This window comes from Cinclus cinclus, chromosome 1, assembly GCF_963662255.1.
Source record: "Cinclus cinclus chromosome 1, bCinCin1.1, whole genome shotgun sequence".
Taxonomy (NCBI): domain Eukaryota; kingdom Metazoa; phylum Chordata; class Aves; order Passeriformes; family Cinclidae; genus Cinclus; species Cinclus cinclus.
In genome coordinates, this window is record NC_085046.1 from 144,839,005 (window position 1) to 144,862,486 (window position 23,482).

A 23,482-nucleotide genomic window follows, 5' to 3' on the forward strand; every position below is an offset into this window, starting at 1 on the left:
TTATCCAGCATCAAGAGAACCCAGCACACTCAAGATGCTGACAACCAACTCACTACATTACATCCACTTAGTCAAAAGCTTTTTTACCCAGGACACCCACAAATAAGTTCAATCACATAGAAAGGTCTGCCTTTATTTCATGGTGGTACTTTCTGGATAAGAGACTACTAACTGGAGGAAAAATTAATCAGAGTCAATGCACACCAGCATTTTTTTAATTAGCTATGAAAGGGAAACAAACACTTAAGAAATTAAAGCATTAGAAGAAAACCATACAGTTTTTTTATTAATTTATTAATAATTTTTATAGCTCAAATTTAAAAATATTAAGCAAGAAACAATTCAAGATTCATGAAGAAAAATCTGGAACTATATACATGCATAATTAAGAATATCTTGATTCTCGTCAATATTTACTTAAGCTTTTTGTACAAATTTTTTCACACAGTCATATTTACAAGCATGTCTGCTTAAAACATATTAACATACACCTCTTATAGCATTTAAAAATCTTTTGAATATATTTTTTCTTAAAAACAAAAGAATATTTCCTTGATTTGACAGTTTTGGTTTCACCTCATGATACCAGACAGGTATTATTCAGAGGGATAGAAACAGTTATCATTATTCAGATAGCTAAATAACAGTCATCCTACTGATACCCAGAATTATCACATATGGCTTTAAACACCTCCCAAACTCAAAGGATCATCTCACAGGTATAAACTACAGTCCATCTGTGGTGTGTTTCTAATTAAACTTAAGCCTTTGTTTGGATTAGATCCACAACCCGGCAGATACTTTCTAAGCATGTACTCAGAGCTAAGAGGCCCTTTTAATTATAGAAAAAACAACTTTGCTTCCAGCCAGGTCAAGAATATATGAAGCATGTATAAAAATGGGATGTATGGGCTTTTCCAGACACTCTAGCTAACTTTATAGATGGTTTTTATGATGGGATACCACAGTTTTGTGCAGACAATATTTGGGCGAATTTACAGGAATCAAGTGAGAGATCTTCTTAGAAGGGGAAGAATACCTTTTCCTTAGAAACATTTTTTAGAAACAAAAACATCTGAGAAGGTTTTCATATAATATGTCTCAGTTACTGATACAATCCAACCAGTCAGATCATAAATCAACTGCAAATCCATCAGCTTGATTGGTTTTGGTTGGGACAAAAAAAACCCCAAAACCTCTGGCTTTGGCAAATCAAGAAATCATCTCCTTTGAGCATTGCTCTCTAGAGCTCCTGCACCGATTCTTCCACAGTTTGCTCCTCCACAGGCTGCACAGCCTCCTGGACATACACGATGAATTCTGAAGCCTCCCCACCCTGGGTGTAGACGGTGACAGTCTCGATGCCCTCCACCTCATCCGAGGACACCACCAGGTGATGCTGCTCCGACAGCTCCACCGACGCCTGCTGCAGCGTCTCCTGGATCATCAGCGTGTGGTTGGCTGACTGCTCCTCTTCTTTCACCTGAGGAGACATTGCAGAGCTTACAGAAATTTCACCTGCCCGAGGAGTACCGGGCATTGCGGTGATTAATGGAAATACAGCAAGCAAATGAGCAATCACAGAGTTTTGAAAGAAAATGTCAGTTTTGCAAAAAATGCGAGCGCTATTGATTAATGAGTGTGTAGCTAGGCAGAATACTGAAAGCACCAACACAGCATCTCAGCTCCGTGCACAGAGAGCTGCAAAGTTTCAGGAACACTGGTCTTTAGAGACAGCTTTAACCTCTCAGCAGTCACTCATTCAAAACTGCTTTTATTTAAATAAATCTGAAATCAATTCCTCTAGTAGCACTGAGTTGAGAACCCATCCAAAACCATGTGAGAAAACATCTACTGTACCCACCTTTATTTTTCTCCCTAGTCAATGGCTGCTCACAGAAGTGGAAATTTCACAATAAACCTTAAGGGATTTTATTAGAAAAATGTGAAATATAAATATCACTGAAATAGGTTCCTAAGGTCTACTGTTTGTGAGGCAGCAATGTTTACATTATTGAAAGGAGAGTGACAGAAACAAGTGAAAAGACTTTTTACTATTTACTTTTTCTATTTCACTTCTTGTCAAAATTTTAAAAAGCAACATAATCTGGTATTGAATTCCAAATTCATACAGGTGCCTGTCAGTTACTGAAATACAGTACATACTAGAATGTAAAACCAAATCTTAATCCTCTACTAGACCCATATAAAATTCCTATGCAAAGTACTACAGACAAGTATAAATAAATCAGAAAACCGTAAGTCGTGTGAAAGAAATGCATTCTCTCAAGTGTTAGTTATAAAATGATCTACTTTTAAGGAGAGAATGGAACAGCAATTTTTTTCAGCATGGAAGCCATATACAAAAAGCATCAGTCAGGGGAAGGTGTCCCTACCCATGGCAGGAAGGTTAGAATGAGATGATCTTTACGATCCTTTCCAATCCAAACCATTCTAGAAATCTATGGATCTGTTTACTGGAGCACAGTGTGCTCTTGCAGCACAGAACTCTCAAGCAATCTTCAAAAGAAGAGGTCAGACATGGTAGATTCTACAAAATGCAGAATCTAAGTTACAAAAGTTAGAAAGGGCTACTTATTTTTTTTTTTTAATTAGAAACTGGCTCAAAAGTAAACTGCAGCAGCACAATCAAATTCAAGTAAATATAATTAAGATCATTAATGCTGTTTAAGAGGGGAGTGGGAACAGAAGGGAAGAACCAGAGTGAAGATTCCAAGGATGTGTTTGGTCCCTTAGTGATCAGCAAGGAGAAAATTAGGCCCTATATGTTTGTTTTCCTGATGCTCTTTTCTCATTTAATTTTTTTCCCCCTAAGCCACCATTCTCTTTGTTATACAGTGACTTTGCTTCTGACTTTTCTATTTTGTGTTTAAAATATCTGTCATAAGAAGATTTCAGAGATTCACAAGCCCCTTAGGACTTCACTTCTGAATGTTCACTCAATTAATAAGGCTATAGAAAGCTTTTTCTTGAACAGTAACAAGTATGGCCAGGTGTTAAATTATTCAGAGGGCCCCAAGTCAGTATGGCTGTAATATACTAATGAAATATAGGTGGATTTTATCTGGTGAAAGATTTAACATCTAAAGGGAATCTGGCCATTGTCACTGACCTTAATTGTAACACCAATGCCCACTCTGACTTCGTCACACAGGATTCAGTTTATAGGGATAAAAAATACAGGAATAGAATGAAATCCTTTTCACATTCTCTTTCTCTTATAAAACACATCTGAATGTTTTATTTGAAATATAATTTAAATATCTCTGATCAAGTTCAAGCTCAATACCCTACAAAAGTAGATGATGCTGGATGTTTTTCTTGACACAGTAGAATTTACAACCAGCCTCAGAAAAAACAATTTATGTTGTCTCAAAATGCTGGTATCATAAATCAACGAGTCACAGGCTCACAGAATGGTTTGGATTGACAGAGAACTTGGAGATGATCTAGTTCCAACCCCTCTGCCATGGGCAGGGACACCTCCCACTAGGCCCATCCAGCATGGCCTCCCAGGGATGGGGCATCCACAGCTTCTCTGGGCAATCTGTTCCCATGCCTCACTACCCTCTAAGTGAAGAATTTCTTCCTAACATCTTTGAGTTTTTAAACAATCCCCCTTGTCCTTTCCTTATCTGTCAAAAAAATCACTGCCTCTCTTGTTATAAGCCCCTTTCACCAACATACCCCTCATTAATGGAAGCTTGAGGCTCTCTTTGAAAAGCAAAAAGCTAAATCATGAAAAAAACCCCAAAAACATAGCACTGCAAACTTGTGTCTCTTGCTGCTCCTAATGGACCCTTTTTTCTTTTCTAATTATTAAAGATACCCTAAATCCTACTGAAAGCAACGTAGCTTTAGTGAATTCATACACCAAACCCCTTTTTTTTAAACTATCCTCTCCTATTTCCTGAGGATACTTGCTCCACTGTCAGCTCCTCTGTGGAAGTCAAGGACATACATAAGATCTACTAATGAATATTGCAACAGGCCATGAAAAGTCTAATCACCATTGAATTCAGATAGGAAGCTGCAGTTAAAAATGTTAGATAATTAGAATCTCACAGCTTGTTATGAATCAGCTCACAATTACAGCCCTTGATGCTACAGATGCTCAAACAAATACAGAAATAGGGGTGTATAAAATGTGGCCCTATAATTATGCAATATACTAATCCCTCTTGTTTTAGTGCACTACACATAACCCCCTGACAACATGCCTCAGGCCAGAAAAATTACACTACATTTGCTAAGAGCTGCAAGAATGCACAGCACAGTATGAGATGGATCTCACTGTTGTCACTCTAAATCAAAAGCCATAAATAATTTCAAATATAGCTTTGTGAATGTACATAAATAACGAAGAGAGGAAAATAAATAAAGCATAGTTGACACAAAAATGAAATTAAAGCAGAATCTCATTCAATTCAATAGAAGCAATCTAATACTTATTCAGTTTGATATCCTTTTGAAATGAAAATGGCCAATAGAGAAAGTTAATTTAAACTCCCAACCTGACTTTATCAATGTGGGTTTATTACCCTTGTCATGCAGGGTAAAGAAAACTAATGCCTTTATTTCTGGTGTTTCTAGCTTCCAGTATCTTTTTTTGGACAGCTATCTGTAATCCTTTTAGTTTGACAAATCACCACATTATTTGGGGTATTTACATTTCAAATCAATTCAATGTTTACATGCTTCTGCTTGGTTCCCATTAGATTGTTCCACAGGGAATAATCTCAGAATGTTAATTTACATCCCTCAAATTGATGAAACAGTGGGACAGCTGCCATCTGAATGAACGAAGTCACCACACTCAATTCTCTTTATTGGCTTCTGAAATCTTTTGAAGAGCAGCATCCAAGACCTCTTTTATGTTTGAGAGTCAGCTGAAAAGCATCTGTCTGCTTATCCTTCATTAAAGAATGACAGCAAGGAGCTGAAGCCACACACAGCTGGCACATAAAATCAAGTCAGTACCTGCATAAATATTCTTTATTGACTAAATCTGTCTCTTGCAAAAGCCAATAGGACTTCCACCACCATGTTTTCATAAGAAGCTCAACACCTCTAAATTCCAAATGTTCTTAATTTACATATCCACAGACCATCCAAATACATGGAACTGTTCATTGCAAATGCATCTGTCTTAGAGGAATCTCTTCCTCTCTAAACAAGAAAGTTTTTTAAAATTTGAAATAAATTAATTTAAGCCATTAAGGAAAATATACTTCTTACCTTTCCTGAAAAGGAGTAAAAAAAACCAAAACATTTGCAGTAAGATGCTAAAGCCTTTTCCTTACTCTACAGCTCATTTTGTGAAATACTGTGATATCTTCAATTTTATTCTAAGTCAGTAGGAGTTCCTGGTCCACTGTGCTTAAAACAGTTTTGGTGGGCCTGTCCCCAAATCCTCAGTGGAATCTCTCCCTTGATTTCAGATGAAATGCTGCTTTTCAATTTGCCATGAAGCAGAAAAGTTAATCACAGAGATCTTTCAGATTTTCAAAACCTTACACTAGGCTGCAGATGCTATCTATATCATAGAACATCAGTAAGAAAATACACAAAATATCTGCAGAAAGGATTAAAATGAAAGCACTTTAGATCACAGAGAGCACCTGGATATGTGATGTGTCAGTTTACATTCGTGCCTGCAAGTTTTGTTCAGTATCATTTGAATAATTTCAACACTTTCTCAGTTCTGGTTTACATACAGTTATATTATGTGCAAAGTACACACAGAAAACACTTGAATTTGATCATTTGAATCTCTATAATGAGCTACAAAACAAAGACAATCTGGTGCACAATGGTTTTGGAACAATAAGAGGGTTGAGTATGAAAGAGTTGCTTTGCATAAAATAAAAACAGCAAAGAGACAAACAAATCTTTGTACTGTTGCATATTTTAAAAAAGTTTTAGGAATTGTTTGGTTGAATATACCCTGACAAAGGGACTGTGGCTGGACATGGCACTCATCTGGCAAAATGCTGGATCACCCCACCTCCTTTAGAGACAGAAGGGCAACACTGCCATTGTTTGAGGAGCTCTACCAGGACAGTGATCTTGACTGAGATTTTATCTGTGTGTTACAGAGATGAGGAGAACCTCAAAGGCTGAGGAAACAGGGCCTCAGCCCTATCTGCCCCATTTAAAACTTTCCATTGCTGTTACTGTCACAAGAATCATCAGACTGCTGTGTTGAAAAGCAACTACAAAATTGACAATCAACATGTATATAAATCCATATACTGGTAAATTTTCTAGATTACCACCAGCACCCATCACCAGGTCAGGACCAATCCGAGTCAGACTGAAATACAAGGTGTGCTCCTGAAGTACAGTGCTCAGTACCCTCTGATGTGACAGACATGCTAATAATAGGTATTTATTTTTGAAGATGTACTACACTATAAAATTCTTTTCTGTGATCTGCTTAGAGCTGATGTAAAATCTTTGCTCTGCCTTCCTACTGCTGTCACTTTGAAAAAAGTGACTTCCCATGGTAGGTTTTTACTGGAGCCTGAAGAGATTACAGAATAAAAGGATGAAAGGAACTAAAATAAAGGGTGAAACACATGGAAATGAAATATTTTCTTGGTTATCTTCTGAAAAAGATCTGTTTAGTTATTGTAATAGCTGATACTCTCCAGAACACATTATGTCTAGGTTAAAAATAGGTTACTGTCCTTTTCAGGAATAGATTTAACCTTTCACTTCAGTCTAGAGAAATAGTAAAAGCATCAGTCCTGTCTCATCTTTGAGTGGAAGGAAAAGAAAGAGAATTCAGCAGCCAACTACTGCTCTTTACTGTTAATATTTATGCAGTGCTTTGGATCAGGACCTGGATTGTATCAGCTATGCTATATGAAAAGAGTAGTTCATGCCCCAAAGGACATATAATTTCACTATAATTTCAGCATAAAACAAGAGAAAGTAAGCAGACATAGAAAAAGGGAAGTGAGACAGTAAAACCTAAATGAGGAAGTGGTGGTTCAGTGTGACAGGCATTAGTGTCAATATTCAACAGTCTATATTCACAGATAACTGCTGTCATCATATTTTTGACAAGTGACTAAGAGGAGACCATGAGGTGCAAATTGCTCCTCATTAAAAATTTACACAACTAAGCACAATATGGAAAAAGGCATTAGAAACTTGTTTGAAAAAAGAAACTAAATCCTCATGGACTGAGCAAAGGTAGGAGACAAAATCTTACAGCCAATGAGAAATGGGACAGTTGGAAAGGAGTAAAAAAAAAAAACCCAGGAAAGGAAAACAAGATTTTGTTTAATGTAGCAAAAAAATGGGAATATCAAGTGAACAGAACAAGAGAGCGTGATGACAAGAAGAGGAGAAAAAGTGATCTTTGAGATTTTTTCTGAAAGAATACAGAAGGGATAAAACATAAACTGTGAATGTCAGAAAAAAGATTATCAGAGTTAACTGTAGCATAAAATAGCAATGGCTTGGGCAACCATTGTAACTAAAAGGTTGAAAGGAGAAACCATACAGGAATCATTATTCAGAACAAATTGTCACCACTTAGACATTCACCTGCAGGCAAATCCCAAGAATGGTCCTGAGGAGGAAATCAGTTTTCTGGCTTGAAAAACAGGAAAGACATCCCACAGAGTTGAGAAATAAAGTGGACTTCTGATGAACAACTGTGCAGAAAGGCTGATATAATCAGCTAGTGATTAATAATAATGACTTGAGATTAACACAAACTTCTCAGCCATCTTCAGAGTGAGCTAAAACTGATGGTTCTAGAGCACACAAACCCAGTGCAGTATCACAGGCCTAAAATAGCAAATCACCAGCAAATTTGCCCATCACATTCTAAATGAAAAGAAATCCTGAAAAATAGATAACATGCAACCAAATTTAACTGGTTACTATAGTGCACAACAATGTGAACCTTTGGTTTGCAATTAAAAAGTCTACTTTTATATGTATATATTTATAGTAGTATTTTGATGCAAAAATAAAAACTTGTATTTGGACAAAGAACACTACGTGCTTTCTACTCTGTGTCAAAGACATCTGATACAAGAAATAAACGACATTTATGAAAAAATAAATGAATTAAATCAGGCAGTAACTTTCTGCCATTAAACATTCCTACTAACAAACATTGGAAATGGAAAAGCAACAACTAGAAGAGAAACTATAGCTGATGGACACAGACCAAGAAGAGGAAACACTTCTGATGTTCTGCTCAACACAGTGAGAGACTCAGGAACTAAGCTTTCAAGGATGTTCTTTGTATATTGTGAAGCCAAAAACATGCACTTTTAATATTGTTTCCTTGGAGAGTTCCTTACAACACTATACACTGAAGGAATCTCTGCAAAAAATAACATATAAGGGGTGTTCATTTCTGAGGGTAATGTTTCCTCACAAGAAACTCAGAATTTAAATCAAACAAATGTTTAACTTGGAAGGAACTTTTTATGGAGCAATTAGTGCAATTAAATTAGCAATTAGCAATTATTTAGAGTGTACATTCTTGTTTGATGTACACTCTAACTGAAACAACTAAACATCAAGGCAGTGTGTAGTGAAACACTATCTCTGTTTGAGTTAATACACAGATTTTGTGTGAAAAACAAGTCTTTGAACACAGGCCTGCAGAGACTGTAAATCAGGGGTGTGTGTGATACTGGCCTGACTGTTTATGTTAGGCATGTGAGCCAGGAAAATAGTCCATCCCAATAAATAATGGATTGAGCAGCCTCTTCTAGCAAGATAAACAAAAAAAACTAATGAATCAATCTCCACCTTAAGGCACAAGGGCAAAAGTACATCTGTAATAGGACACAGAGAGTGGAATGTTCAGAATGGAAAGTGCCTTGTTTTACCCTTCCAGGCCCTTCATCCTCATGTGCTGAGGATGTGCTCCCCTCCCATGTGCTGTTCCCACAAAACTCTTTTCTCCCCAGTCTCTTGCCTATATTTACCATCCACTATGAAGAGTATTTCCTGCCTTTTCTAAGCATTTGGTAGTCTCTTTCCTAGTCGTTCTTCAAACTTAGCAATCTTTCCTCTCTCCTTTTTCCCACCTTGCTACTTTTTCCATCTTTAAGCAGAGCAGAACAACTCAAAGTGCCAAGCTATGAAGAAGTATCTTCATTAGCTCTTTTAAAAGAGATCCAGAGTGGACCCCTAGTAACTGAACAAGGATGGACTTCTGCTATGCTGTGATCAAAGCTTCAAAGGGGATTTTTGCCAGTCTCAGATCATATTGGTAAAACTTCACATAACTAACTTTTTTTTTCTCAGGCATTTGGTGAGAAATATATATTACACTACTTAGCAGCTGCATATTTTCAGAGCTCACACAACTGGATTTATCCCAAATTAGAAAAAAAGTAACTTTAGTAACAGACTAGTATACTGACTCACAGACAAGATTAAGATAATATCATTTCAGCCTCCAGACATAACCTTCTCAAAGAAAGGTCTCATACATGTGACAGTAACAGAGCCAAACAATGATTCCTATTTACCAAGCAGAATCCAAGTGAAGCAGGGCTAACTTTGTATTTTTGGGTTTAAAATCATAAGGTGAATTGTGTCTGGGATTGGTTAGTGCTATGTTGTCAAAAACTTTTCTTTAATATAATCATTAATATAAACAAGAAATATGAAGTTTCCTAAGTCAGAACTGAATTTTTTTTCTCAACCTGCCAATTCAGGAGCTGTGTAGAGACAATCTGATCTTGATTTCACCTCCACTATGTATACTTACAATTTAGCATACTTGCAGTAGGACTACAAGCTAAACAATAATTTAACAGAAGACCCCCCCCAAACACAGTATCCTTTATGTCCTGTGACCTAGTAGGAAACCATTTTAAAATTACACCAGTTAGATGTAATTAATACACCAGATATCTTCCAAGATGCTGAAAAGGACTTAGGGATAAATACAGAGTTTGTTTCTGGAAGCAAATTCTTGCATTAACCTGAAGCTCTACAAACACAGCACTCTGAAGGTATGTAAGCACACAGGTTAGGGAAGTGCTAAAGCATGAGCAGAGCAGCATTACTGATAGATACAGCTGGATTTAAACAAGATTTTAAGGATCAACTGTAAATGGGACTTTTATGAGTGAAAAGTAAAACAAGGGCAGCTGTGGGAGAAAGAAATTTCAAGGGAGGAAAGAGGAGACAAAAATAGGAACACTATAGTGTAATGTTTGCAGAAAAAAAATCCTTTAAAACATTCTATTAATTTAGAATTAGAAGAAATTTCTTGGTGCAGAGAGAGAAATATGAAGGAAACTTGCAAGGGCTAGCTAAAAATGAGATATGAAAGTAAGGATTGATATAAGAAATGGGTAACATATGTCCTTAGAGACAGAGAAAACAAGAAACAGCATAAAAATCAGGACAACTACAATAAATGTTGTTAAGGAAAAAAAAAAAAATGGACCCAAGCTGTGAAGCAAGGACTGGGTGAGGCCATTAAAGAACAGGAGTGGAAATTCAGTGACAGATGACATCGATATACTGCTGACACCCTGAATGAATTCTTTGTCTCACAATCCACAAGAGAAGCTGAAGGTCACAGAAGAAAGTGTGGAATATGTTTTCCAGTAGGAAAGTGAAATATGAACGTATCTAAAGGTCACTTCAAGGTCAACAATCAGGAACCTATTATAATTAAAACCCAACCAAGACATAGGTACAAATGAGGGATATCCCACAGAAAGCAACTTAGTATTAGTAGACAGTTTCTAATAGGGGAGGATTAAAGTCAAGTTAATAACATCTAAAGACTTTTTTCCCTCAGATTAAAATTGGGTGTGCTTGTAACTCAGGAGCAATATTCTGGTGAGAAGAAAAGAGCTGGAAAGTAACTACAGCTGTATAACAGAACAGACTATGATAAAAAAATTTCTAAAGAAAAATAGAAGAAAAAGAGAAAAATGAAAAGAAAAATTTTAAAAAGGTAAAATATTCTGAATGGAGGGGTAAAGGGGGCATTAATAGAAAAGCAGAAGAGATTCTGTGCTCTGAGAATTCAGTATTTCATTTGATATAGAAGTGGTGCTTGTAAGAGTTTGATATCAGACCAGTGAGAGTCATTGATGTATACAGGGAAAAAGAAGTGATTAAGGCTTGGCAGTCTGCAAAGTCAAAAGGCTAGAAATATGGATTGAAAAATGAAGACGAAAATTAATTTGGAATATAATTATTTACTTAGATAAAATTAATGGTAAATTCAGAGGGTCCAACAAGGAAGTTAAGAGATTTTATGATGACTCAGATATTGATCAGAGTTAACACCTGTATATTTAAAGTTTAACACTCAGATATCAAAACATTCTCTAGGGAGCTCTATTTCAGCAGCCACCTTCTCCTATACATTTAGTACAACAGCCTCAAAAAATTAATTTCTTTAGGGAAGAACTAATTTCAGTAACATTGACAAACACCAACTGCTAATACTGCATTCAACCCCTAAACAGGTCACCTCTTTAGCACAGCATTCGTGTTGGCAGTGGCTACATCATAAAAGTAGTTTTGAAACTTGCACATAATTGGACCACACTGTCTCTTCTCTTTAATGATCAGATTTGTTTTCCAATTTGGATATGTTATTCTATAAAAAGCCCTAAACTCTTACATAGTTTCTAGTCAAAAACACCTGTTAAGTATTGCAAAGGAACACTTGAAAATACTCTGACTTCAAATTCTTCCTTGTCTTAGTGACATTTGAGCAGCAAGCTTTGGAATTATCCAAGTACTTCACAGACCATGAACTTCACACTTCTGTGGAGCACTCATGAATGTTCAAAATCAATGTTCAAAACACTACAAAAATGCTGAACTCAAAAGTTAGTTTTAGCACTCAGAATAATCAGTTCTGATTAATTTAAATAAAAGGAGTTGCTTAAACTCCTTGGGAAGTTAAAACTTATGTAGTTTCCTTCCCCCATCTGTCAACCACTGAGTGCAGAGACCCCAGTGAATCAGTGGGGAAAGGGATAAGCAAAGAGCTATGCTGAAAGAGAAGGAACAAGCAGAGTTTCTCCTTCTCACTGAGAGAAGAATGAAAAATGGCAGCAACAAAGTTAGCTGACACCTGTGAGGAGGAAATACTGAGCAAAAGTATTGAAGTTTGAACCCAGCAGGCACCTCAAATTGAAAATTATTTCCTTTTGGTTGCTGCATACCAAGGATCACCTGAACCTTTTAGATGACAATGGCATTAAGTATCTGCACAAAGTTTAAGTATGTTATTTTATAAAGCCTGAAAACACCTGCTAGAAAAAAAAGCTGTATTTTCGCACACATACAGGTCTATTTTATTCATTCATATTTTATATACATACAAAACTATATGCATTTTTAGATGTATAAAGATATATGTGTATATATGTATAAACATGTACATGTGTGGGCATGTAAACACACACACAATACCCAGTGAAAAATTAGGAAAATTTCTCTGTGTGTCTTGAATAATCATTTAAAATTTGTCCCTTGCAAAGTTAACACCTGTTTCACAATAAATGTATGAAAATTAACTGTGGCTGGTCTAGAGAGGAAAAGAGCTCTTACCTGCTTCACCACTGTCACTGTGCCAGGTGCCATGGTAACAACAGAAGCCACTGCAGTGGCATCATGGGATTCTGAACCCAACTCAATAATCTGCTGCAGGATGTTTACAGCTGTTGGATCCAGCCTTTCACCTTATTAGAAAGACAGCAACCATAAGATCATCACAGTAAAAAAAAAATTAAAAAGAAATAGAAAGTTCTGAAGCTATGTGAATCCAAATAGCATAGCCCTGACTCACAGCACTGTTGGTACAATTCAAAAATCTCAATAATGTCACTCTTTAATAACAGATCTATGGCAGGGAAGTAGTCACAAAACAAATATGCCCAGGGAATGCATGAATCAGCAAGTGAGGCCACACTGATCACTTCTATGCCTATTTGAAAGAGACCTACAAGAATACATTGAATAAAGAAACAACAGCCACAAGTCATAGCAGGAACTGCAAATTAGGAAGCTGCAAGACTTTACAAATCCAAATGTGTATTTACCAGACATTCATCTTCACAGAACCTGCCTGTATACCCATAACCATAACAGCCATTTGGTATTTTAGAAATCTGTGTTTACTATCTGTCTGGTCCTCTGCAATACCCCTCAATCTAAATTAAGTAGTTTAATCACTAACCTGCTGAAGGGAAAGGTTAATTGCTTGGGAAAATTCATACTGATCATTTTATAAACACTGGATCAGAACATGTCTGTCGTTTTTTAAAAATTCTCTGATGTGTGTATCCCTGCCAAAGGAAAGGGATGTTTACAAAAAAACCCAAACAAAACATTTATAGTTGTACTCTCACTTCTCACAAGGTGTGAAAGACCTGAATGCAGAAAAATGTTTTTTTTGCCATGCAGGAATACAAATTTTCAACAATGGCCCACCATTCCTACATGCCCATTGTCAGCATGAGGGAGATGTCAGAGAAACTGCCAGGGTCATGTAAAGCTGCCTTATATTTGCTTTAATCACTGTCAGAGATAGAAAAGAGACAGCAAATAGAATAAAACTAATTTCCTAACTTAAACTCTTTCAAACTGAGGTTGATATTGTGATAGTAGCCTAGGTCAAATAATTTAATTTCAAATAGAAATTAGTTATGTTTTGTTATTTATGTAAGAAACAAGTGTAGCTGAGTACTGAAAAAGGTTTGCTTGCTTTGAGGTGTTTTTTTTAAACTATAAACTGCCTTTAACAAGATACTACTGTTTTCATACTAAGACAGAATATGCTGGAAGACTATCTGAAGTTGGATGTTCTAAAAAGAAGATTACTCCAAAAACTATAGCCTCATGCTTAAAATGAAGACTGCTATGTACAGTGCATTCCATGACAATATTTATTTTAATTTAGATACACAGAAGTTTAAGAAAAGCTCTCGAGAAGTTTTTGCCTATTCAGAATTTTCACTCATTAACATAATATACAGAAACTGGTAGCAAGTTCATTGCAACATGTTTGGAAAATCCATAAAAACAGAGTTTTTGATATGTATCTATATTGTGAACTATAAAGACCATGATGGTAAACAACTGTAAAATGCTGTCTCTTCTGATAACCAGGGCATTTATTTATAGGTATTAAAAAAAACCCAAAAAACAAAACAAAACAAAAAAAAACCCAAACAAACAAAAAACCCCCAAAAAACAACAAAAAAACAAAACAAAACAAAAAAAACCCACCAAAAACACCATAGGAACCCTACTCTATTCTTTGGTGTTTTAACACTCTAAGAAATATGGGTATTTTTTCTTTTCTCCTGGCTTTTATTATCTCCCACTTAGCAGACATTATCTAATGCTACTCTTTTCCTCCTCAAACTGATACAGAATAGCTCACTTGGTTTTGGGCACCATCAAAATTGAGATTGTTAGTGCTGTCTTGGGAACGTGGTAAATGAGCTATTCCACCATGTAACTCCTGCAGTCTTGCTGACTAAAGCCAGAGAGGGAGAAAAATAATAGCCAGAGAATTGCCATTAGATACACACCATCTATTCTGCCAAGATAGCTAATTTCACAGTGTATTTGATAATAAAGGCAGGAAATTCCACAGAGCTAATAAAAACATACAAAACAGGCAGCGATAAGTATTAATGACTTCAGGATAGAGAAATTAATAATGAATTATAATTTCTCATTTATACCTAAAGAAAATATAACGCCCCACAATTAAGTTCTGAATGTCTTATTTCATCATTTTTAATAGGAGATCACAGGAGGTCATATACTGCCCAGTACACTCAAAAAAATTAGGTAGTTTGGAAAAAAAGGTGTATTTGTGTCCCAACCCAGAAAAAGGTAACTTACTGTTCTCAGAAGTGTATCTGAGGTTCTGTAATGCAGCCACAGCAGCCTGAGTGCCTTGAACATCTTCTCCAGCCTCTGTGATATGGAGATACTGAGTGGATGCTTCTTCAGAAACTTCAGCAGTTAACTTGGAAACAAAACCCAGCCAAGGCATGAACAATCTCATTTCAGTGATTTAACAACAATAAGGAATGAGTTTGGACAACAAATACTTTAACAAGAGCTATACTGGGTGAAACAGAATTCAAGAAGAGTATTATATAGGAGACAGGATAATCATCCCACAGTGTTCTTCTAGATTCTACTTCAAAAGTTGTTTTAAGGATGCTAAATCATCCTGACCTTATTTTTGTTGCACAGTTATCTTAGAACTAACAACAGACTTGTACCAGGATTTAGCAAAGACTTTAAAGCAAAATGGATTTATAATGCAGATCTGCTATAATACCTTGGAAGCTTGAAAAAAATGTCATTGTTTCAGAAAAGTTATCCTTTCTATAAACTATGCTATTTTTCAAGACAAGCTGTCAGTACATATTCCTGCTCTGATGGGACTCTGTAGCCAGTTCAGCAACAGAGACATTCTTGCATCCAGGATGTTCCCTTATTTTCAGCTTTGGGCAGCTACAGGGGAATACAGAGAATCATTTGGAATATGAATACAAGACTTTGAAGGGCTACATTTTAAAATAATTGTCCTGTCTTCTTTGAACAGCTGTCCAAACAGAACCTACTCCATTGTTTTTCAAGGGCTTATCCTTCTGTGTGTGGATACTCAATAAATGTTAGACAACACCTGCAGGTCAGCTCCTCCAAGTCAGGCATCAGATTTGTGATGGGGGCCAGACTGAAATTTAGCAGAAGTGGCCTAGAACTGTGGGGGGGTCAGCCAGCTGCAGATGACTCCTGGCTTTTCTGTCTCACTGGACCTCAGAGCCAGCCTGCTCAGGCAGTGGAAGACACTCTGCTGGCCAACCATAGTTTGTTAATAAAAGTGTCTAAATCTGTGGTTTTCCCATCGATTCTGCATCTCTAGGACTGAAGCCGAAAACATGGAACATATCGCAGAAGACTTACTCTGCATAACATTTTAATTTTTTCAGCAGATCAATTAAAAAAAAATATCAGTTTTCTAGATTCTAGCCTTCTCTGGATCAAGACATAAGCTTTTTTTCTGCAGCTTTGTTCATTTTACAGTTAACACCAGTGAATATTCAGCACATTACAAAATGCAGGAAGGTTTTCAATTTAACATTTTTTTGCTAAAGCTTTCACCCTTTCTGCTGCAAATAGAGGACTAGAAGCCTAAAATGCAAAAAAAGAAAAGCATTTACAAGGTTGTTAACATGGCCATATATTAAAATTTAACAGGCAGATAAGGCATGCATTCAAGCAAAGATAAGATCCCATGACCTTCTGATCTTTATATAAAGTCAGAACCACATTTTTTTGCACTTATTATTTTTATCCTTAATTTTCTCCCCAGAATTTTAAAAAATCTTTGGGTCAAAGCCCTTGTTATTTTGTTTTACCTCCCATTTGGTCTCCCCATCATTCTCCACTAACTTCATTCCATGCTTGTTTTTAAGATGTCTGTTGAACTCCCATTTTGTACCATACACGAAGCTGCAAACAGGACACTTAATGCCACCTACAAGAAAACCCAAATAAATTATTTGAGTTATTTTCATATAAATTCTTTTTGATGCAGTTTAATTTGACCCCATCTCAATCAAGCCATGTCACTGTAAAATGTTTTCCTTTAGCCATTTGTCCAACATGAAATATGTTAATATTTAACTTATACATCAATGGCATACTTTAGTAATATTTTTTAAAATGTGTATTCTCTAAGATAGGTGCTCTAGCATTCTCAAGTTTCAAAAGAATTTTTTTACATTAACAAAGTAAGCTAGGAAGAGTTAACAATATTATATGCTCTTCACCCAAATATCTTTGCTCTTGAGTTTTATGTTAACATGCAAACTGTAAATCAAGCTTTCTGTCTACAAAATTATGCACAGCATGAAGTCAGCACAATTTTTGATGTGTGAGTGTGCAGCATTACAGGTAAAAATCTAAGCATGATGAAATCATGAGAACCCAATTTTTCATATGAGATTAAAGAGCTTGAACTTCTTTTGATTATGAAGGTCATTTGGTCAAATGTCAAATCTCATTTGCTTGTAATTGTGCAAATAAGTGTTCCTGCTTTTTCCCTCTTTATTGACTAAAGAAAACAAGAACAACCTGCACGTGATAAATTGTTGCATTAGGTGACCAGAACTCACTGTAACAAATCTAGTGGCTGGGGAAGTGCCTTATGCCACTGCAGAACTGTGCTACCACACCTCTGACTCCACATCACCACGGCTAAAGATGATCCTCCCCCATCATGTTCAAGGGCTTCAAACAGACTCACAGAAGATGGGTATAAGCCAAGACCTGGTGGCACTGTCCTTTATGAGCAAGGCAATTAGAAAAAAACATCCCATTTCACATTAATGGAAAGCGACCACATGGTAACCAGGTGAAAAGAAACAAAATATTTATTTTGATAAAACAATGTAACTACACCCGGTCTCTAGGGTATTTCACTGGCACTTACTATTCCCATAGTAACCTTCCTCTTTGCCAAGTTTTTACCAAACTTCACTGTTAGAGCAGATGCTCAATATTCCATCTCTAAGCAAAAGTGAAGCAGTTTTACTAAGGGAAACCCAAACAGTTCTGACTAGAACAGATTAGATGAGATAATATTATCAGTTACAGAAAATGAAATTACTCATTAATTTCACACCAATCTGTAGTATTAGGAAAAATACATTGCTGTGAAACAGTGAACACTTTTCTGCATTACTTTGATATCAAAACTATTGTAAAAACACACCAGATCAATTAAATCTGCAACTTTTGTCATTATGACTTGAATTAAATAACAAGTAATAGAAGCATAGAATTTAACTGTTGATATATAACTCTATATCAGTGACTTGATCAGGAAACTCAGAAAAATTAATTTCTAGACAATTCTTTAGAGTAATGGGTAACATATAGAAAAAGGCAATGAATTCCACATCTTTACTGCTTTCAATAACAAAACTGAAGTTTGTAACAAAATACTCCAGGCAGATCTTAGATAGCTCCACAACTTTCTTCCACTAATATGTGCTCTTTTTTATTAATTGGCCTAAAACCTCCACAAGAGAATTGTCATTTTTGAATTAAACAAGCACATGCTGGCAGCTATAAAACAGAACCCAGAGGCCACAACTGGATCCTCATATATGGCCTGCACAAATAGCTGCACAAACACAAATGAAAATCTGTCTCAGACACATAAACAAAATGTTTATGCATGGGAGGGAGTATCAGTGAGGAGAAAATAAACAAATTTGGGAAAAATTGTATGTGACTTGCCCAGCACAAAGCAAATGAAACTAAAAAATAAGCCATCAAATGAGCACATAGACAGGGCTTGCAGAAAAACTAGTGGGTAATACATAATATTCTTGCCCCCTTTGCAGAATATATCAACTTCTTATGCTATTTATTTTCCTTTTTACTTTACAACAGTAAAATAAATGTCAGATCATAGGCTTCTACTTAAACAAAGAAACACACACACATACCCTGCAAAATCCCAAGCATTTCTCTATTTCAATTTCTACCACAAGCCCAGAAATTAAATACTGCTGTCTATCCTTGGCAATGCAGTTGCTCCAATGAACAGAGTCCCTCTTCTATGAATCATTCATTTATTTACAAGCTTATTCTAGGAATCTTGAGTATAGTCCAGCAGTCTACATTCATATAAGTATTTCCAATTAAGTTTATTTGCAGTTCCTGCAATGCAGTCAGAAACCAACTGAGAGCAGAGGAGATAAGTAAGCATGAGGCAATTCACTCTGGGCTCCTTGGGTAACCTAGAACAAGCTCAATACAATACAAATAGATATAGACAGCTTTTATTAGATATTAATCTTTGTTACTTTCCCCTCTCAATTTCTTTTCAAGCCTTTTTGCTTGCTGGTTACTCTCTCATTTTCATCTACAGCCCCTTCATTTCAAAGGATTTTTTTAGTATCAGACCTGAAAGGTCTTCTTCCTTTACATGAATACATGAATAATTTTCCAAAATTGCTTTTCAGATCTATGAATACAGTAAATTGAAACGAAATAGAAGCTAGTCAGACAGCAAGGTGCAACTTCTGGCCCAAGCAGCTCAGAAACACACAGAGTCATCCAAAGATCATCTAGTTCTGATCCCCCTGCCAATTGGCAGGGACAGCTTCCACCACTCCGGGTTGCTCAGAGCCCCATCCAACCTGGCCTTGGACGCTTCCAGGCATGGGGCATCCACAATTTACCTGGGTAACTTGTTCCAGTACCTCACAGTGAAGTATTTCTTCCTAACATCTATTACCTTGTATGACACCCAAGTGTCATATATCACAAATATGACTTACTTGTCATACTGCATAACGTGTCCACAGTAATCTGTTTGTGCTTTGTGACCCAAATACAGAAGGCATTCTGATTTCCACGTCAGGAAAACTTTTATTAACTTCAATAGGATTCATGTTTATCATTTCCAAATGCAGATATTTCCTACATAGAAAAATTCTTCCCCCAGTGAGATACCGAAGTACTGGGAAAAACGGATGTTTCTATAGCATGATAAGGAATTTCTGGTCTTATTTGTAGCCCAGGTGCAAGATCCATCTGATGCATCACAGATCAGGAAAATGAGCTGGCAAAGGAAGCTGTATGTGGGAAAACTATACCTATTAATACATCTTTCTTCATTACAGAGTCCTGAGAAGAGATGCTGACTTCATAACTCCTACATGGATTTGATGCCTCATTACTACCCTAAAATGTCTGACTTTTCCACAGGTGAATGTGGAAAACAGGCACAGCACTACTGTCAGCACAGGAAATATAAATTCTGTGTAAGGAGAGGAGAGGAGAGGAGAGGAGAGGAGAGGAGAGGAGAGGAGAGGAGAGGAGAGGAGAGGAGAGGAGAGGAGAGGAGAGGAGAGGAGAGGAGAGGAGAGGAGAGGAGAGGAGAGGAGAGGAGAGGAGAGGAGAGGAGAGGAGAGGAGAGGAGAGGAGAGGAGAGGAGAGGAGAGGAGAGGAGAGGAGAGGAGAGGAGAGGAGAGGAGAGGAGAGGAGAGGAGAGGAGAGGAGAGGAGAGGAGAGGAGAGGAGAGGAGAGGAGAGGAGAGGAGAGGAGAGGAGAGGAGAGGAGAGGAGAGGAGAGGAGAGGAGAGGAGAGGAGAGGAGAGGAGAGGAGAGGAGAGGAGAGGAGAGGAGAGGAGAAGAGAAGAGAAGAGAAGAGAAGAGAAGAGAAGAGAAGAGAAGAGAAGAGAAGAGAAGAGAAGAGAAGAGAAGAGAAGAGAAGAGAAGAGAAAAGAGAAGAGAAAAGAGAAGAGAAGAGAAGGATGCAAAGTCAGAGATGGAAAGAAGAGAACAGGCTGTTTCAGTTGTAAGGGACCTACCAGGACCATCCAGTCCAACTGCCTGACCAGTTCAGAAATGACCAAAGTTAAAGCTGCTGTTCAGGGCATTGCCCAAATGCCCCTTAAGCCCTGACAGCCTTCAGGCATCGATCAACTCTCTGGGAAGCCTGTTCCACTCTTTGATCTCCCTCTCAGTAAAGAAATGCTTCCAAATGGCCAGTCTAAACCTCCCAAGAGTGGTTTTGAACCATTCCAATGTGTTCTATCACTGGATCCCAAGGAGAAGAGCTCAGCACCTCCTTTTCCCCATCCCCTCTCAGGAAGCTGTTCTAGAGCAATGAGGTCACCTCTCAGCCTCCTCCTCTCCAAACCAGACAGACCCAGAGCCCTCAGGTGCTCCTCACAGGACATGACTTCCAGCCCCATCACCATCTTTGTTACCCTCTGGATACAGCCATGAGCCTTCACATCCTCACCTGGTGGGTCCCAGCCCTGCACTCGGGGCTCCAGCTCTGAGCACAGCAGGATAATCCTCTCTTTCTCCTGCAGCTCATGCTGTGTTTAATGCACCCCAGGATGGGATTTGCCCTCTGGGCTGCCAGGGCTCATTGCTTGATCCTGCAGAGCTGCTGCCAACCAGATCCCTGTCTGCTGGGCTGACCTCCCCACTTAGACTAATGCCAGACATTACTCCATCCCAGGGGCAGAATCTGACATTAGAACTTGTTAAATTTCATTGTGTCCAATGTTCCAGTGTGGAGAAAAAGAAGGATTTCCACCACAGAAGAAAGTTATACTCTTCTCTCTCATCTCACTCCAGTGTCTTCATTTTAAGGCTATTCTTGCATCTCAGCAACTTTACATTTCTTTGTTTCAGTGGAAAAGAATTTTTTCCAAAAGTGTGTTTATCTGGCTCCCAAGGGGAAAGGAAAGCCTAATCAGCATAAGATTAATGTTCTTTGTTCCAAACATTGCAAATATGATCCTTAATTTATACCAGGAGAATTCAATCTCTCATATCTATTCCTGAGTGGCTACAGACAAATAATTCTTTGCAGTGCTCAGATATTTGGCAAGTTAAACAAAGCTCCCCACAGTGAGGAGCTCTTCCTTCACCTGGGTGAGTACAAAATAGAGGCTCTGAGTACTGACCGAGCAAATATTAAATATTACTTCCTTAAAACAACAGCAGGCTCCCCGTGGACTTGTACTTTCTGTGAAAATAATTGTAAAATTATGCTACATATTAATATCCTGTTATAGATATTTACTTTTAAAATTATTTGTTGGTTTTTTTGAAAGAAACAAAGAAATGTTACATACAACCAACACAGACTGAGATCACTTATTGTAGTTATACACTTTCCCCTTACAGAGCAAGTTTAAAGAGAGGGTCTCAGACTGAATTATCTTTCTCTGTGTCATGATTTCAGTATTTAACCATGGATTAATACCTTCAAAAGATAAATGTTGTGTTAGATGACTGATTTGGAAATAGCATTTAGAAACAATGTAACCTTAGTATAATTACATTTAATTCATTATCTAATACAACAGCATTATTTAGGTCTCTATTCCTCTTCTACACAATCAGAAATGGAAGATTCCAAAACACGAAACTCTTGGTAGTTTCTATTAAAAAACTGGAAAAACATTCTAAAATTATGAGTAACAAAGAAGGAAACTTAATTTTACCAAGAATTAAAATATTTTCCACAAAATTTAATACTTAATCTGGCTTTCTTCTCTTCCTGCTCCACATTCCTCACACCAGGCACCAGAACTGAAGGAGCGTTACAGCCAAAAATGTACCTGATTGTATAATCAGTTGTTTGCTTTAGTTCATCAACCCAGTGTGTAACAGCAAAACTACTTATGGGAGTCAGACAAATCTTAAATTAGACTGTTAAGATTTCTGTTATACTACTAACAAATTCTTGACTTACTTACACAGAACAAGGTGTGCTTCCTTTGCCCATAAACAAGATTCTTCACATAACAATTCCTAACCTGTTTCACCTGTACTCTTGTTTTCTCACCAAATTTTTCCAGTGGGGGAATAATTTGCTACTATCTACTCTTCAGTCTATTTCCTTATGTTTGCTCAATCTTACCTTGAGTTCAACCTTGCAGAATTGTCACAGAAATTTATCACCAGAATGGTAGAAATCTATCATTCATTTCAACATACAGTGATACATGTCTTGCAAAAAGACAAACAGGTGTAAATGATAAATGTATGCAACAACAAATAGTACAAGCAAGGTCAAACAAAACTTTGGTTCCCACACCCTTAAAAACCAAGAACAAAGGACACTGAATGAAGGGTAAAAGGTGGCCATTTCAGAATTACTAAGAAGGAATAATGATTTCTCAAATAACACCCAATAAACTGGAGAATAACACAGCACACAAATGTTTATCTTCACACCAAGTTTGCTTCAGGAAAAAAAAAACAAAAACAAAAAAACCCAACAAATTTTATATGGTGGAGATGTACCTTGCTGGATAAGAGCTTCAGCTGCAGGTTCCCCAGACCCTGCATTGACATACTCTTCATTAGGATGCTTCCTGTTGTAATGCCTCTTCAGGGAACCAGATATATTGCAGGAATAGTGGCAATGTGCACAGCGGAAGGGCTGGGAGCAAAAAGGAAAATGTTGGACTATATTTCCTCACCTCTTCAGGATACAGGTCTAAGCTGCAATTTTTTGATCCCAAGAAACCATTACTGGCCTGGGCATCTTTCAAGGAAAGCCTCAAAAATTCAAAATATATTGAAGTTGTAACTAAACATTACCTAAATTTGGTGCTTTTTATTATGTTCAAGACAACAAGTATTCTCACTATTTTAAGATTATTATCCAGTTTCTTTAATTCAGTAAGTTGTGTGTTTTCATAATTGATGGCAACCGGTCTGACTATGTGGAGACTCTGTGCTATGAAATTACTCAGTTGCTGTGAGCTTTGGTCTGAAAAAGGACAGCAAGACAACTAAAATAACTGAAAGCACAACATGACTATACAGCCCATCTAATTCAAAAGGCTTCCTTTATTTTCCTTTTTTACTTTTCTTTCCTTTTTCCCTTTTTTTAATCTTTCCCTGGAATT

The 23,482-nt window shown here is 37.1% G+C and overlaps 1 protein-coding gene across 1 annotated transcript in view; it reads right to left on the reverse strand.

Moving 5' to 3' along the window:
• Window positions 1-267: 267 nt before the first annotated feature.
• The window catches only part of ZFAT (zinc finger and AT-hook domain containing), a 77,439-nt gene continuing 54,224 nt past the window's right edge, over window positions 268-23,482 (reverse strand). The window contains exons 12-16 of the mRNA XM_062491874.1: window positions 22,872-23,010; window positions 16,440-16,558; window positions 14,908-15,034; window positions 12,601-12,731; window positions 268-1,483 (exon numbers count right to left, since the gene is read on the reverse strand). Of these exons, the coding sequence (XP_062347858.1) occupies window positions 1,244-1,483; window positions 12,601-12,731; window positions 14,908-15,034; window positions 16,440-16,558; window positions 22,872-23,010 (756 nt within the window). The 3' untranslated portion in view covers window positions 268-1,243. The remainder of the gene's footprint in view (window positions 1,484-12,600; window positions 12,732-14,907; window positions 15,035-16,439; window positions 16,559-22,871; window positions 23,011-23,482) is intronic.